Source organism: Geotrypetes seraphini, chromosome 3 (assembly GCF_902459505.1).
Source record: "Geotrypetes seraphini chromosome 3, aGeoSer1.1, whole genome shotgun sequence".
In the NCBI taxonomy this organism is placed as follows: Eukaryota; Metazoa; Chordata; class Amphibia; order Gymnophiona; family Dermophiidae; genus Geotrypetes; species Geotrypetes seraphini.
The window spans coordinates 40,116,009-40,134,213 of record NC_047086.1 but is presented as its reverse complement, the minus strand read 5'-3'; the positions used below and the strand labels follow the sequence as shown (position 1 = coordinate 40,134,213).

The 18,205-nt window shown below is 39.3% G+C and overlaps 1 protein-coding gene across 1 annotated transcript in view; it reads right to left on the bottom strand.

Moving 5' to 3' along the window:
* The window catches only part of LOC117357167 (pentraxin fusion protein-like), a 191,589-nt gene that overhangs the window by 123,867 nt on the left and 49,517 nt on the right, over positions 1-18,205 (bottom strand). The window contains exon 6 of the mRNA XM_033937539.1: positions 10,970-11,130. Within this exon, the coding sequence (XP_033793430.1) occupies positions 10,970-11,130 (161 nt within the window). The remainder of the gene's footprint in view (positions 1-10,969; positions 11,131-18,205) is intronic.

Here is an 18,205-nt window from a genome sequence, read left to right as displayed (position 1 = left end):
AACTCCCCTTAGCAAGTTAAATTTATCAGATAAGTTATTGTTTATATTTAATCTTGCTCCAGGGGAGCTATATAATGTTTGAATCATTTTAATAAAACCAGGTCCTACACCAAACCATTCTAGAGCTTGATACATAAACTTCCATTCTACTCTATCAAATGCTTTTTCTGCATCTAATGATATTAGAAAAGCTGGATCATTCAAATTTTTTGCTAAATTTAAAGAATGAAATGCTAATCTAGTGTTATGTGAAGAGTGTCTTTTAGCAACAAATCCTGTTTGATGTACATCAATGATAAAAGGAAGAGCTTTTGCTAGCCTTATAGCTAGCACTTTAGCAATTAATTTAGCATCTACATTCATCAAAGATATAGGCCTATAGTTTGTTATCAATGTCGGATCCCTGTTTGGTTTTGGCAAGACAATTATAACAGAATCAGCCATAGTTCCTGATATATTTCCATTATTCATTTGATATTGGTATAAATTTAATAGATAAGGTAATAAAGTATTTTGAAATGTTTTATAATATTCAACAGTATATCCATCTCCACCTGGAGCGGATCCAACTCTAAGAGCCTTCAATGCTGATTCTATTTCTTTTAAAGATATATGTTCTTCTAAGCTTCTTTTTATATGATCCGGAACATTTGGTCCAATAAATGAATTTAAAAACTCTAAACCATCTTGTTCTTTATTTTCATAAGTATTAGAAGTATATAAATCCTTATAAAAATCAAGAAATTGTTTTATAATTTCTTCAATGTTGGTGTGTGTATTGCCCTGCTTATCTTTAATTGCAATTATTTTAGTTTTTCTTTTTTTTGCTTTAATAAAATTTGCTAACAATCTTCCAGCCTTATTTGAATTTCCATAATACTGTACTTGTCTATAGAACATATCTTTTCTTACAAATTGAGAAGAAATCTCATTATATTTAACTTTTGTTTTTAATAATTTCTGTAATGTATCATGTTCCCATTTTATAATTAATTTATGTTCTAGTAATTTAATTTCTTGCTCCAATTCTATAAATTGTTTTTTAAGTTGTTTTTTCTTATATGCGGAATATGATATAATATTTCCTCTCATTGTTGCTTTATAAGCATCCCATAAAATTTCAATATTTATGTTGTCTGAATTATTAATTTGAAAAAATTCATCCATTTTTACTTTAATATCTTCTATAAAGTTCATGTCTGCAAGCAAAGCATTATCAAATCTCCAAATTGGTTTAGAAAAAACTGATATATCATCCTGCAGATCAACCCACACACCAGCATGATCTGAAATAATTATAGGATCAATAATTGCTTTTATCACTCTTTGTGCAATATTATTAGAAACAAATATATAATCAATTCTTGAAAAGGATTTATGGACCTGAGAACAAAAAGAATATTCCTGATCATTAAAATGAAGGATACGCCATATATCAACTAAATCACAAGATTGTATCAAATTGTCTAATCCTAATGATTTCATAATTTTACTTGGTTTTTTATCCAAAATAGGATCCATTACAGCATTGAAATCTCCAGCTACTATTAAATTAGAAGCAGCCAGTGGTAGTAATATCTGTTGAATATTTTTGAAAAACTCCATTTGATTTGAATTAGGAGCATATAAATTAAATAAATCCAGGGTTGTATTTCTCAGATTCATTTTAATATGTACCCATCTTCCTAGTGGATCAAATTTTATTAATTTGAAATCTGCTATGAATTTCTTATTTATGAGAATAGCTACTCCCGCTTTTTTACCAATAGCAGGTGCAAAAAAAACATTTGGACACCCAACCCCCTATTAGTTTATTAGATTCAAGTCCTGTCAGATGGGTCTCTTGTATGAAATATATGTCAGCGTTTTGCTTATGAAGAAAATTCAGTATTCTCTTTCTTTTGATTGGATGGTTAAGACCATTGACATTAAGAGAATAAATTTTAAGAGCCATCTAAATTAATAAGTAATGTTTGAATTAGAACTCTATAATAAAAGTTTAGATCAGACATCCACACATGTTTAATATTTATTCCTTTTCTTATTATCAATTCCTTACTTATATCTAATTCCATTCCCCTTTTCCCATCCCCCTCCCATCCCTCCCCAATTAACAAAAGTTGTGTACACTTGGCCTCACGCATATCAAGATCAGCAATAACACACTCCAAGAAGACCTTAAAACTTTCAATATTCAATTTAAGTCATCTGAATATTAAAATTATATTAAAATGTAAGTAATAATTCATATATTTTAGTAATCATGAATTAACTAAATAAATTTCATATATATTTCTTAATATATCAAAATTTTTATATTCAATATTATTAAATCTTTAATATCTTTTTATTATTATATATATATTTCTTTTTTTTTGTTTTTCCCCTGTTAAATATAAATTGTTTATTGTAAAAACAAATAAATATATATTGTTTATCTTTACTTGCAGCTTTGTCTCTGGTTTTACAGCCTTTTTAATGTGTTTCTTTGCATCCAGTAGTGCAAGCCGATGGTTAGAGTCCAAGCAAAGATCTTTGATTTATGCCTCAATTGAATCTGCGACCAAAATTAGCTGCTTGGTTTTGGCAGAAACTGAAAGCATTAATGAAATCACAGACAGATATTGTTTATCTTTACTTATATTCTAAAACTTTAAAACGTTTCCCCCTTTTTTTTTTTTTTTTCCCTGTTTTTTTTTTTTTTTCATCTTTTACTTTATCATCGTGATATTATTAATATGGGAGTATAATGTTATGTGAAAAGTGATTCCACGAGCAAAGATTCCTCCCCCCTACGAGAGATCACCACGAAACCACACACCAGCTATTGTGTATTTTTCTCTTTTTGTCTATCTCTCTTCCTCTCTCTTCTCTTTTTCCTTTTCTTTTCTTTACTGTCCTTATCTTCTTTCTTCTTTTTTTCCCTTGAAGGAGAACAGTTTAAATAGGTCTTTACAAGTTTCCCTTTTCTTGTAGTTCAAGTTCTAATATCCTTTTCCTTCTTTTTCTTCTTGTATTTTATGGAGTAAGTTCATATTATGTTCCGGTGTATGTAGAAAAAATCCATTTCCTGTTTCCTTTTCGCACAGACTTTCGGGATTCTGAGTTTTTAAGTTTTAAAACTTTTGAGAGAGAGTAGAGGGAAAACAAATCCAACAAACCTTTTCTTATTTGCGGTGTGTAATTCCGCAGCAACCCCCCCCAGAAGAGAGAAATCCCACACGAAGAACCACTCCCCTCATTCATTTTTTTTTTTCCCCCCATATTTCATCATTCTATTTTATCAGAAATCAATTTGCAGAATAGTCTTTTAAATATAATTAAATATTTTTTATATTAAATCGTTCAATTTCCTGTCTATTTTCTTTCTTTTCATATCATATATTATAACATCTATTTTGTTAACTCTCTATTATATAAATTGTATTTAAGCCTTTTAATAAATTTCATTTGCATTTTAGAATGTTTATTACATTCTAGTTCTACTGTAAGAGAGACGTTAGAAAAGAATACATTTGAAGCTAATCTAAGCATTCTAAATCGTTGTATTTTAAAACACAGAAATCTTTTCCTTTAAAATAAAATAAAATAAAATAAAATCATTCATTTTTTTTTTTTTTTTTGCTATATAATCAATATATGCTATATAATCAATATATGTTAATATAATTCAATTTTCATCATTTCTAATCAATATATTTAAAGACATATTAATCAAATTAGGATGACATAGGCACTTCTTGAGTTTGAATAAATCTTTCTAGTTTCTCTGCATCATCAAATGTTAAAGTTTTGTTTCCGATGGTAACCTTCATGTTTGCAGGATACATTAAACCAAATTTTGCTCCCAATTCTCTTAGCTTTGGTCTCAATTCCAACAGCTTTTTTCTTTTTATTGCTGTGTTTTTAGCGAAGTCAGGAACAAAATGGATGTAAACATCTTGATATTTAAGTCCTTTATTTTGTTTTGCTAGCTGAAGTATTTCTAAGACCTGTTGGTGGCGCAATAGTTTGAATATAAATGGCCTTGGCAGATGTTGATTTTCTCCTTTTTTCATAGGCACTCTATGTGCCCTTTCTACCTCTATGGGATAGTTTGTTTTTATCGGAAGTAGTTTGGGAAGCAGATTTTCAATAAAGGCTACCGGATTTCCCTTCTCTGCTCCTTCTGGTAATCCAATCAAACGGACATTACTTCTTCTTTCTCAGTTCGAATAATCTTCAATTTCTTTAGTAAGTAGATCTATTTTTTTCCTATCTGCTCGACTGCAGCATGCTTCTTCTTCTACAATCATCATTCTTTCTTCTAGGTTATTAGATTTTAATTCCAGGAGATCCATTTTTTTGTTTAATGTGGAAACTTCCTCCGATATATTCGTTACTTTTTTAGTTAAAATTGATAACATTTCTTTTATTTCTTTCAGTTCTTTTATTACTTCTACATCTGCCATCTTTAAGCCTGACTCCTGTTCCGGTTTTGCTCTCTTACTGCTTCCAGACATCGCAAAGTCATTCTTGTTTTGTTTTCCTGTTGCCATCCTTTTATCTTATCTTCTTTATTTAGTCTAAGCACTTTTTTTTTTATCCAATTTTAAATCTTTTTGACTTTTTCCGGACTTTCAAGGTCTTTTCTCTGGAGCTCACTTATTAGCCGACCTTCCTCATGCGCGTCCAAGCCACGCCCCCAAGTGAGATATTTAAGATGAGCCGAATCCATTGGTTCAAAAGGAGGCTTCATCAATTGAGCAAGAACAACATTGAGATCCCAAACCACTGGAGGCAGTTTGAGAGGTGGTTTGACATTGAAAAGTCCTTCACGCAACGAGTGGTGGACACCTGGAATGCTCTCCCAGAAGAGGTAATTGCGGGATCCACCGTTCTAGGATTTAAGGGTAAGTTAGATGTACATCTACTTATGAGTGGCATAAGGTGACAATTCATAGTCTAAAGCGCGCGAGGACAGAGGTGCGCTGACAACCAAGCACGGACAACTAAGCGCAGGACTTCATCGCGCTGAAGAAAAACCGTATTTTAAAGGGCTCTAACGGGGGGTGTTGGTGGGGAATCCCACCACTTTACTTAATAGAGATCACGCTGACGTTGTGGGGGGCTTGGGGGGTTGTAACCCCTCTCATTATACTGGAACCCCCAACATGGTAGCATGAGGCAGCCCCCGTCAGAGCCCTTTAAAATACCCTTTTTCTTCGGCGCGATTAAAGCTTGCACTCAGTTGTCCGCGCTCGGTTGTCCTCGCGCCTTTGTCCTCGCGCGCTTTTGACCCGTCACCTAAGGTGACATAGGTAAGGGTAAGTTAAATGCACATCTCCTTATGAGAAGCTTAGAGTGATATGGGGACTAAAACTATGCCAGGGTACACCTGGCGGGGCCTCCGCGTGTGCGGATCGCCGGACTTGATGGACCTAGGGTCTGTTCCGGAGATGGCACTTCTTATGTTCTTATGTAAATCTGGACTCGAATGGATGTGGATTTGAGGCCTGACTGAGATAAATGCAACAGGTAATCCAAAACTGAAGACAAGGAGGTAGATTGAGGCTCCTTGTGATGAATGGTGCACCAAGCAGAAAATCTAGTCCATTTCTGATTGTAGCATTGTCTAGTGGTAGACTTCCTAGAAGCCTCTAAAATGTCCTGTACAAATTGAGAAAACTGTAGAGTGGCAGTTAAGTTGAGAGGTACCAAGCTGTCAGGTGTAGAGACTGCAGGTTGGGATGAAGTAGAGACCCCTGACTGTGTAAACAGAGAGGGAAAAACTGTTAGAAGCAGTGGCTTCCTGCTGCTGAGTTGAAGTAGAAGGGAGTACCAAGGTTGCCTGGGCCACCGAGGAGCTATCAGAATCATAGTGGCATGTTTCTGTTTGAGTTTGACAAGTGTCTTGAGAATGAGAGGGAACAGAGGGAACACATAGAGAAACTGATTCGTCCATTCCAGCAGAAAAGCATCTGCCTCAAGTCGGTGAGGAGAGTATATCCTGAAGCAGAACTGAGGCAGTTTGTTGTGGTGGGGAGACGTGAAGAGATCTGAGGAGTCCCCCACTGAGAAAAAATGTGATGAAGAGGCGAGGAATTGAGTATCCATTCGTGAGGTTGTAGAAGATGACTCAATCTGTCCACCAGACAGTTTTTCTCTCCTTGAAAGTAGACAGCTTTGAGGAAGGTGTTGTGAAGGATTGCCCAATCCCACACTTGTAGAACTTCCTGGAAGAGAGGGAGAGATCCTGTTCCTCCCTGCTTGTTGACATAGTACATGCGACTTGGTTGTACATCCGAATGAGGACTACCTGGTCATGAAGAAGATGCTGAAAAGCTTTGAGAGGATTGAAAATCAACAGATTGATGTGACACTGACGATCCATGCTGGACCAATAGCCTTGAGTACGGAGCCCATCGAGATGAGCTCCCCAAGCGTAGGTCGAAGAATCTGTTGTGAGGACCTTCTGATGAGAGGGTGTTTGAAAAAGCAAACCTCTGGAGAGATTGGAAGAGAGCATCCACCAGTGGAGAGACTGTCTGATGTGCTGAGAGAGTGGGTCGCAAGCCAGCACCCACTGAGATGTCAGGGTCCACTAAGGAATTCTGAGGTGAAGTCTGGCAAAAGGAGTCACGTGAACTGTAGAGGTCATGTGTCTTGCTGAAATTGTAGTCAAGGAAGACACTCTGTGGCAGAGATGAATGAGAGCATCCTGACGTTGATGAGGAAGGAATGCTCTGAGTTGGACAGTGTCCAGAACAGCTCCGATGAACTGTAAAGTCTGAGAGGGCTGTAGCTGAGACTTGGGAAAGTCAATTTCAAACCCCAAGCTTTGTAGGAACCACGTAGTCCGCTTGGTCACTACAATAACCCCTTGAGATGTTGAATCCTTGATGAGCCAGTCGTCCAGGTACGGGAACACCTGGAGCCCATGGTTCTGCAGAGCTGCTGCTACTACATAAGAATATAAGAATAGCCACTGCTGGGTCAGACCAGTGGTCCACTGCGCCCAACAGTCCACTTACGTGGCGGCCCCCAGATCATAGACCAGTGCCCTAACCGAGACCAACCCTACTTGCGTTCGTTCTGGTTCAGCAGGAACTTGTCCAACCTTGTCTTGAATCCCTGGAGGGTGTTTTCCTTTATAACAGACTCCGGAAGAGCATTCCAGTTCTCTACCACTCTCTGTGTGAAGAAGAACTTCCTTACGTTTGTACGGAATCTATCCCCTTTTAACTTTAGAGAGTGCCCTCTCATTCTCTCTATCTTGGAGAGGGTGAACTACAACTAGGCACTTGGTGAACACTCTTGGAGATGAAGCCAGTCCAAAAGGTAGCACTCTGTACTGAAAATGCAGATTCCCCACTCGATATCTGAGGAATTGTCGAGAGGCTGGATGAATGGGAATGTGAGTGTAAGCCTCTTTGAAATTTAGAGAACATAACCAATCGTTCTGATCTAGAAGGGTATATAAAGATGCCAGAGACAGCATCCAAAATTTTTCTCTGACAAGAAATTTGTTGAGGGCTTTGAGGTCCAAAATAGGTTGCAGATCACCCATCTTCTTCGGAACTAGGAAATAACGGGAGTAAAACTCCCTGCTCTGCTGTTCCAGAGGAACCTCCTCGATGGCATGGAGAAGAAGCAAAGCTTGAGCTTCCTGGAAAAGAAGAGCGGTCTGGGATGGATTGGAAGGATACTCTTTTGGAGGCACATCTGGAGGAACCTGGATGAAATGAAGAGAGTATCCTTCCCTGATGATGGACAGCACCCAAAGGTCTGATGTAATCATCTCCCAGCGGTGGTAAAAATGATGGAGATGATCTCCAATGGGAAAGGGAGAGGACAGAGGCAGAACTATGGAGGTTATGCTCTGTATTAGATGGTCAAAAAGGCTGAGAAGCCTTAGGTGCAGCAGGTTTCTGCTGCTGTTGTGGTTGTTTCTGAGGAGGCACTCTTGTATAAGGAGCTGCTTGCTGTGGGAAACGCCTCTGGTAAGATGGAAGAGGTCTGAAACCTTTAGAAGTAGAAGGCTTAGGCTTAGGATGAGTGATGGAAGCAAATGATTTCTCATGTTCAGACAATCATTTAGTAGCTGCCTCGATGGAGTCATCAAACAATTCATTGCCTTGACAAGGAATATTGGCTAGATGATCTTGAAGATTAGGGTCCATGTCTATAGTGCAGAGCCAGGCAAGCCTGCGCATCGCTACTGAAAAGGTAGCGACCCTCGAGGAAAGCTCAAATGCATCATAGGCAGATTGAAGGAGATGCATGCGGAGTTGAGTCAGAGTGGTAATCGTCTGTTGAAACCCTGGAAGACGGTGTGGGGGAATATATTTGAAATATTCAGGCAGTGTGTCAACCAAATGCTTGAAATAAGAAATGAAAACAAAATTGTAATTCAAAACTCTGGTTGCCATGAGAGAATTTTGATACAAATGATGATCAAATTTGTCCATGGTCCTGCCCTCTCTTTCAGGAGGGACAGTGGCATAAACTTTGGCAGGAATGGTCTTTTTCAGAGAAGATTCCACAAGAAGGGACTGATGGGATAACTAAGATTTCTTGAAACCCTTGCAGTGGACCATCCTGTAACACTACTCCAGTTTTCCTGGGACAGCAAGAATGGAATAAGGTATCTCAAGATTTCTCCTGAAGGTTTGAGAAAGAAGTCTATTAATGGGTAATTTGAGAGACTCCGCAGGAGGACGAGACATACCTATTTCTTCTAAATATTCCTGAGAGTATATGGAATCAAAGTCCAAAGTAATATTGAGTTCCTTACTCATTTGACGTAGGAAAGAAGAAAAAGATATCTGCTCCAAGGAAGGTCGACCTCGAGGCAGAGAACGAAGGTGAAGCTTCTATGGAGTACTGATACCTGAGGCCTGAATATGCCAGTATAGATGACTCACTGAGAGAATGAATAGAATCCCTCGCAGGAGAAGAAGCAGCAGTATTTGGAGGTGTTGTCCTCGACTTCGGAGTTGGAGGCCTCGAAGAGTCTCGAGGCCTGGAGAGATGAGGCTTGTCTCGAGAAGAGGATCTATGCCTTGATGAATGCCTCGACTGATGTGGAGAACTATACCTCAAACCAGGCAGGTCTCACTGAGAAGAAAGTCGAGGAGTCTTTGCCCTATGCCTCGAGAAGGGCGATGCCTTATATGAGAGGGAGGGCTGGAGGCTGGAGATCGAGATTGAGATACCAAAAGGAATTGAACACCTGGTGTCGAGATATCTCGAGGCACTGACAAGGACTCAGCTCCTTGAGTAGCATGCTTATGCTCCAGATGAGACAATCGCAAAGACTCGACTCCTTGAATAGAGTGTGTAGATTCCTCTCAAGGCACTCCCAAGGACTTGACTCCTTGTATAGAGTGAGGAGGATCAGCTAGAGGCACAGCCAAGGACTTAACTCCTTGTGATGCTGCTAAGTGCTCAGGCTGGACTGCACGAAGCAGAGTCGACGCAGGAGTATGTTTGGCAAGCATATTACCAAACTGACGATCCAAAATGGTCTGGATCATAGCTTCCAAATGTGACACCGAGACTTGAGAATCTGGTACATTTGGTGTGGCTATAGTCTCCGAGGAAGAGGAGGAAGAATGACTCTTCGACTTGGAGTCATGCTTCTTGGGTAGCTTGATAATTACTGCTGGTACTTGACCTGAGGGAGGCAGCGAGGCAAGCGTCTCATCAGGAGAAGACTTAGCAGATTTACTTGAGGACAAGGACCTGCCGAATGAGGATGGCTTGATTAAAGGGGAAGCCGAGGTCGAGGCAGAAGGTGGAACCCCTGTCAGCTTGACCGGATTTGAGGTCGAGACCGGAACAAGTGGATCCACACCTCCAAAGAGTTTTTCCACCTGAACTTGACGACGTTTGCAGGCACAAGGTTGAAGGATAGTGCAATGGGCACACAACTCCGGTTGATGGTCAGGTCCCAAACACTGAATACACCACCGATGTGGGTCAGTGAGAGAGATCACACGCTGGCAATAGCTACACTTCTTGACGCCTGTGACTGGCCGGTACATAAACGAAAAAATAACCGCAGTTAGGTCGAAGCCCACTGGCTGAGGCCGCGAGGCAGGCCCCACCAAGACCAAAAGAAAAGTAAAGTATGTTGTTTTTTTATTATTATAAACGCACAAGAAAAACACAATGACCCTGAAAAGAAATAAATACGAGCCACGGTGAGAGAAGGCACGAAGTAGAACTGAGTCTAGCACATAGCGTCAAAATAGGACTTCTCGGCTCCGAGGAAAACTGAGAACTGAGGAGACACTCACCCTGCACTGGGCGGGAAGGCACTCGTGCATGCGCGGTGTGGCAGTCGCAAACTTTCTAAAGTTCTACAAGAAAGTCTGCTTGCGAAGCTGTCTGCATCCGGGCTCCGTGGATGACGTCACCCACATGTTGAGAATAGGCTGCCTGCTTGTCCTGGGATAAATGTTCTTTTGCCTCTAACTACAGACAGATGCAGTACAACTTAGTTTCTAGACTATCTGACCAGCTTTCCATGCTCCTCCCCGAAAGACCTCCAAATATCTGAGCTGGCAGGCGTCCCCAAACCTTACCAGTGAAGCAGGTCCTTTGCCAGTAGCCTAACAGTCAGCAGCACTTTCATTGACCACCACCACATTGCCCCCCCCCCCCACCCACTCAAGGTGTAAAAATGGGCACACTCTTTTCATGCATCAACATTTTTGCATATATTGTTGTATAATATTATAAAAGCTTCTTTGTGTATAACACAAGCTCTAAAAATTTCCCCCCTCTCCCACAACCTAGTTGCCATTATGTCAAAAATTGTCTAAGACTACTGCAACGCAGCTTTCTAAACACTGGAAAGTTTAAAGAGTCAGCACATATATTTGGCTAAGTACCTTGCTGAACAGTGAGATCTTTTGAATTTTAAGAATTATTGTACAAATGTCAGTGCATAAAGAAAATGGAAACACAGTTGGGTACATACTGTGATAGTCTGAAGATACTGGTAGACCAAAGACTTCAACCTCACATAAAGTAAGATATCGAACCCGTCGAGGGATGGTTATTGTCACATATTGTCCTACCATTCCTTTGCAGTCAAATGAATGTGTTTCTCCAAGCTCCAAGGAGGAAATCACTGCACATCTATTGAAAACAAAATTGAATTTATCTGTAGAATAAAAAATTATTAATGGAATTCATATTCTGCTTGTCATTTTCTTGCCCAACTTCTCGTTTGTTTTATCCTACTTTTATCTGTTGTACAATAATTATCTATTGTGTTTAAAATTTATATTATTGTAAAAGCATATCCTTATGACTGTGCATGCATGGTTTGTTTGTTTTTTTACTATTAATACCACCTATAGTTTGTATCAAAAATACTTCAGTGTAGTATTTAATCTTTAATCTGTTAATTAAGGTTTTATTTATGTGTGCTTTTGTGTGTATATGTGTAACTGTATCTGTGTGTGGGTATCTGTGTTTTGTGGGTTTGTCTGTGTGTGTGTGTATGTATTTGTGTACTTATGTTTGTTTGTGTGCATGTACCTATTTGTATGCGAGTGTGTGTGTTGTCTGTATTAAGTATTTTCAACAATCTTTTTCTAACATAGTGCGATTTGTAGCCAAAAATGTTTTTAATAAAAAATTATAAAGACAAAATCCTGAATGCTTGGTTACTTGGGCATCTAGAATTTGATTAATTGTGTCTGACATTTGTAGCTGAATGTATTCTTTGGCAGAGAAGGGAAAGGAAGAGGGGAAGAAAGAAAAAAAACTATAGAGAGGGAAAGGCAAGAGGAGATATAAAGACTGTGGTAGGGAGAGCAAGGAAGAAGCTGACCCAGGTATGATCAAGGGTCATGAAAAATGCCAGCAATGCTAGTGGTGCAACTCGACCTTGGAGGGCCCCCAATGGATGGACCCGCAATCGGGGTATGTGGTGAGGGCTAGGGCTAATACTAACTGTAGGACCCCTCGGGTAGTCTACATAATTGTATGCCCCTGTGATCTAGTGTACGTGGGGCATACTAAGAGTGCGATCAGCATCCGCCTTAATGAACATAAGTCACGGATTAATACAGCAGCCGTTCAAGCCTCCATAGTCCAACACTGCATAGATAGGGGTCATGGGGTTCAACAATTAAAATGGAGAATTATTGATAATATCGATGTGAGTGAGCAGGAAGGGGATTGGGAGCGGAGACTTAACATGCTAGAACAGCGGTGGATTTACCGACTAAACACTGTAGTTCCTACTGGACTTAACAACGAGTTGGAGTGGGCTTTGTTGATATAAGATCTGCTGGTCATGGGTTTTGCCCCCCGCTTCATCCTCTAATTCAGCATATTAAAGTTACTAGTTATGATCTATTAATTAAAGGTACTGACTCCGGCGTCTGACGTCATCGTCCCGTATTCTGTTGGGGTGTTGACGTCGGGGGCGGGAGTCTATAAAACACGTGATACTGAGTCGGCCTGCCATTTCGTTTTGACGCAATGGTGGCTGAATGTTATTAAGAGGTGAGAGGGGAAACACGGGAAAACGTTTTATCTGAATCATGCTTAGTTGTATTATCGTTGTTAGTAAGCACGTTATATTGTGGAAGCTTAGGTTTCTGGTTTTATATTTCACAGGGAGTGGGAACCTTGATAAAGCCCATCGATTCACACGGGCGAAACATGTCGGTGTAAAGAAAAAAATCCCCCCTGCACATCGTCTTACTAAAAGCTAAGTACTTTTTGTATTTATACTTAATACTTAATTATTTGAAAGCAAATTAAAAATACGTGCTGGCTCCAATGACGAGTGGGAGCGTAAAGCCATGCACAATGAGAGCTTTCGAGTGTGTGGTGGCCCGCTGAGGACCAGTGAATATTAAGTTTCAACCTTAGTTGAATGAAGTTTAGCAAAGCTGCGAGATAATTTCCCGCAGCTGAGTCTGGTATTACATAGTATCTTCATTCTAATACACTTTATTAAACTAGTGCTGGAGTTTACATTTTAAGATTTACATTTTAAAGGAGACATAAGTCGCCATTCCAGATATAGCCAATCTGGTGTGTATTCAATGAGCTCAGGGAGGACCCAATACATATCTTGTCGTAAAATATAGGCTTGATGGTACCTATAAAAGTTTGGGAAATTTACCCCACCCTCCTTAATTGGTTTTGTAAAGATACTAGAGCAATTCTAGGAGTTTTACCAAGCCAAACAAATTTAGTAAGTAACGAATTTAACTTTTTATAAAAAGATCCCTGAAAAAATACTGGTATCATACTCATTTGATAACATACCACATCATCATTTTAACCGTTTGAACTCTCCCCCACCAAGACAAATGTAATGGATTCCATTGTTCACATAATTCTGATATCTTTTTAATAGCAGCTTTTCATTCTCTTTAACTGTATCATCTAGCGTATTTTTGATCCTGATTCCTAAGTATTTTAAACCATCATTTTTCCATACGAACGAGAATGTATCAAACATACTTTTTGTACAGTGTATATTTAATGGAAGAATTTCAGATTTGCTCCAATTTATTTTATATCCTGAGAATTTACCAAAATTTCCTATCAATTCTAGCAGGCAAGGAATGGATAAGCCAGGATTTCTCAAATACAATAATATATCATCCGCATATGCAGAAAGTTTGTATTCCCACTCTTTATAAGGAATACCCTGTATCCCCTTTGCCTGTTGAATAGCTATCTATATACAAAAAAGTCACTACATGAAAGATATTCATGAATAATATTCTCAAAAAGCAATTCAACAAGTGTCAATTCTTAACTTGTAGAACTCTGCTCAGAGACATGAAGGCAATGTGTTCCGCCTCACCACCCAATCATTGCAGTGTTCAAAAAATTTTTACTCCAGTGTGAGATATTCTCCTTAATTGTTATGTTGCTAGCTACAACGGCTATGCTTAGCTTCTTATGCAAATCTAAAGTTGAAAGGCAAATTACTCAAACTTAGCTTTGAAATGGTAGCAGTACTTCAAGAAGAAACCATGCTTGGACAATACAAGCTAACTGTATTTTACATCAAATGAGCTTTCACCTCCAGTTTAACTGTGTTTGTTTGTTGATTCCCTGATGAAGGACCGAAACATGGCACGTCGGAACCTGCTACCATTTCAAAGCTAAGTTTGAGTAATTTGCCTTTCAACTTTAGATTTGCATAAGAAGCTAAGCATAGCCGTTGTAGCTAGCAACATAACACTCAAACACTCAAACTGCATGAGGGAGACCGAATTCCTGGAGGTTACGAGGGACTGTTTCATGGAACAGCTGGTCATGGAACCAACACGGGGTGATGCCACTCTTGACCTAATCCTCAACGGACTAGGGGGACCCGCTAAGGAGGTGGCGGTACTAGCCCCACTAGGAAACAGCGATCACAACACGATCCAGTACAGGCTAGAAATTGGATCATCAAAGGTGAAAAGAACTACGGCGACAGCACTCAACTTCAAAAAAGGGAACTATGATGCCATGAGGAAAATGGTGGGAAATAAACTCAACAACAACCCAAAGAGGATGGAGTCCGTAGAAAAAGCCTGGACTCTACTCAAGAGCACAGTGCAAGAAGCACAGAACCTGTGCGTTCCCAGGTTCAGGAAAGGGTGCAAAAAAATAGAACAAAAAATCCAGTGTGGATAACAAATGCAGTAACAAAGGCGATAAGTGACAAGAAAGCATCATTCAAAAAATGGAAAAAGGACAAAACTGAGGACAACCAAAAGGAACATAAAATACACCAAAAGGAGTGTCACCGGGTGGTTAGGAAAGCAAAAAGAGAATATGAAGAGAGACTCGCGGGGGAAGCAACAAACTTCAAATCATTCTTCAGGTACGTTAAGGGGAAGCAACCAGCAAGGGAGGAAGTGGGACTCTTGGATGATGGGGACAGAAAGGGAGTGGTAAAAGAGGAGAAACAGATAGCTGACAGATTAAATGAGTTCTTCACGTCAGTTTTCACGAGGGAGGACACAACCAACATTCTGGAACCCAAGGAGATCGTAAAAGGAGAGCAGGATGAAAATCTGGACCAACTAGAGGTGAGCAAGGAGGATGTCCTCAGGCAGATAGACAGGCTAAGGAGCGACAAATCACCAGGTTCGGACGGCTTTCACCCAAGGGTACTCAAGGAACCAAGAAATGAAATAGCTGAGACACTTCGACAAATATGCAACCTATCCTTAAAAACTGGAGAGATTCCGGGGGACTGGAAAATAGCAAATGTCACGCCCATCTTCAAAAAAGGCTCAAGGGGAGACCCGGGAAACTATAGGCCGGTGAGCTTGACCTCGGTCCCGGGAAAGATGATGGAAGCGCTGATTAAAGACAGCATCTGGGAACACATCGAAAAGAATGGGCAGCTAAAGTCGAGCCAGCATGGCTTCTGCAAGGGCAGGTCATGCCTCACGAACTTATTATACTTCTTTGAGGGGGTAACAAGCCAGGTGGATAAAGGGGAATCCATAGACATCATTTACCTTGACTTCCAAAAAGCCTTCGACAAGGTGCCACACGAAAAACTGCTAAGGAAGCTATGGAACCACGGGATACAAGGGGAGGTCCACCGATGGATCAAAAACTGGCTGGCGGACAGGAAGCAGAGGGTTGGAGTAAAGGGCCATTACTCAGACTGGCAATGGGTCACGAGCGGAGTTCCGCAGGGGTCGGTACTGGGACCGCTCCTGTTCAATATATTTATTAACGACCTGGAGACAGGAACAAAATGTGAGGTTATTAAATTTGCAGACGACACCAAGCTATATAGCAAGGTCAATAACATGGAGGACTGCGAAGATCTCCAAAAAGATCTGACAACACTGGAAAAATGGGCCGAAAAGTGGCAAATGAGCTTCAACATAGGGAAATGCAAGGTCATGCATATAGGGAAAAAGAACCCGATGTTCACTTACAAAATGGGGAGTTCACCGCTAGGGGTAAGCAACCTTGAAAGAGACCTGGGAGTGATGGTGGACACAACATTAAAGGCGTCGGCGCAGTGCGCCTCAGCCTCAAGGAAAGCAAACAAAATGTTGGGTATCATTAAAAAGGGTATCACGACCAGGACGAAGGAAGTTATCCTGCCACTGTATCGTGCAATGGTGCGACCGCACCTGGAGTACTGTATTCAGTACTGGTCGCCGCACCTCAAAAAGGACATGGCAGTACTTGAGAAAGTCCAGAGAAGAGCAACTAAACTAATAAAGGGCATGGAGGACCTCTCATATACTGACAGACTGAAAAAGTTGGGGCTTTTCTCCCTGGAAAAGCGGAGACTTAGAGGAGACATGATAGAAACCTTCAAGATCATGAAGGGTATAGAAAAAATAGACAGGGACAGACTTTTCAAATTAAGGGGAACCACATGTACAAGGGGGCACTCAGAGAAATTGAAAGGGGAGAGGTTTAGATCAAATGCCAGGAAGTTCTTCTTCACACAGAGGGTGGTGGATACATGGAATATGCTGCCAGAGGATGTAGTAAGCAGGAGCACGCTACAGGGCTTCAAATAAGCTTTGGATAGGTACTTGGAGGACAAAGGGATAGAAGGGTACAGATAAGAATAGATGTAGAGGTAAGTTATAAAATTAGTCAGGGACCACTGTTTCAGGCAATAGGCCTGATGGGCTGCCGCGGGTGCGGACCGCTGAGCAAGATGGACCTATGGTCTGCCTCGGCGGAGGCAATTCTTATGTTCTTATGTTCTTTATAAAATTTAAAAAATTGATTTATAATATTCCTATTTTGAGACTGTGTAATTCCATTTTCATCTTTTATTGCAATTATTTTTGATTTCCTCTTTTTTTCTTTAAGATAATTAACAAGTAATCTTCCCGCCTTATTATAGTTTCCATAATACAAAGTTTGTTGTGTAAACAAATCCTTTCTTGCCAATTTTGATGAAATTTCATTATATTTACCTTTTGCCTTTAGCAAAGCCTGCAATATATCTTGCTGCCAATTAACTATTAATTTAGACTCCAACAATTGAATTTCTTTTTCCAAATCAATAAACTGTTTAGTCAATTGTTTTCTTTTATAAGCAGAATATGAAATGATATATCTTCTCACAGTAGCTTTAAAAGCATCCCATAAGAGTTCTGTATTAATATCTTCAGTATTATTTATTTGAAAAAATTCTGAAATTTTAAAATTCAAATCATCAAGAAAAACTGAATCCACAACCAATGTATTATCAAATTTCCACAATGACCTGGAACTATCTTTGTCTCCAAACTCAAATTTTATCCAAACCCCTCCATGATCTGACAATATGATTGGATCAATGGAGGCTTGAGAAACTTGTTGTACTAATGTATTTGAGACAAAACCATAATCAATTCTTGAAAAAGATTTATGAACTTGCGAGCAAAAGGAAAATTCCTGATCATTAAAATGAAGTATTCGCCATATATCTTTTAAGTCACAAGATTTTATCAAATTATCTAAGCCTAGTGATTTTATATTTTTGCTTGGCTTTTTATCCATAAACGGATCCATAACAGCATTAAAGTCTCCAACTACTACTAAATTAGAAGCAGCCAGTGGGAGTAATAATCTTTGTAAATTATTAAAAAATTTCATTTTGGTTCGAATTAGGGGCATAGACATTAAATAAAGTCAAAGTATTATTTCCCATACTTATTTCTACCTTAATCCACTTTCCTAAAGGGTCAGAATCCCTCATTTGAAATGAAGCTAAGCATCTATTACTAATTAAAATGGCTACCCCTGCCTTCCTACCTACAGCAGGGGCAAAAAAACAATGTTTAACCCAACCACCTTCGAGTTTAATAGACTAAAGAGCTGAAAGATTCGTCTCTTGAATAAAATATATATCCGCCTGTTTTTTCAGAAAAGCTAACATTTTTTTTCTTTTCACTGGGTGATTTAGGCCATTGACATTAAGTGAAAAGACTTTAACCTCCATTATTTAAAAATGTTATAATATATTTAGTCCAAATATTAAATATAAATTTATGTAATTTTGAATGACCAAACACCACTCTCCCTAATATAATTATTAATAAGATACACCTTATAATTTTAACATAGATTAATATGAACCTACCCCTCCCTCCCCCACCCACCCTGTAATTCGACATTGAAAGCTTGGAACTGCACATATAAGACCAGGCAAAACATGAAATTCCTACAGACCCCAATTTTAAAAGACAATTATATATAAATATAA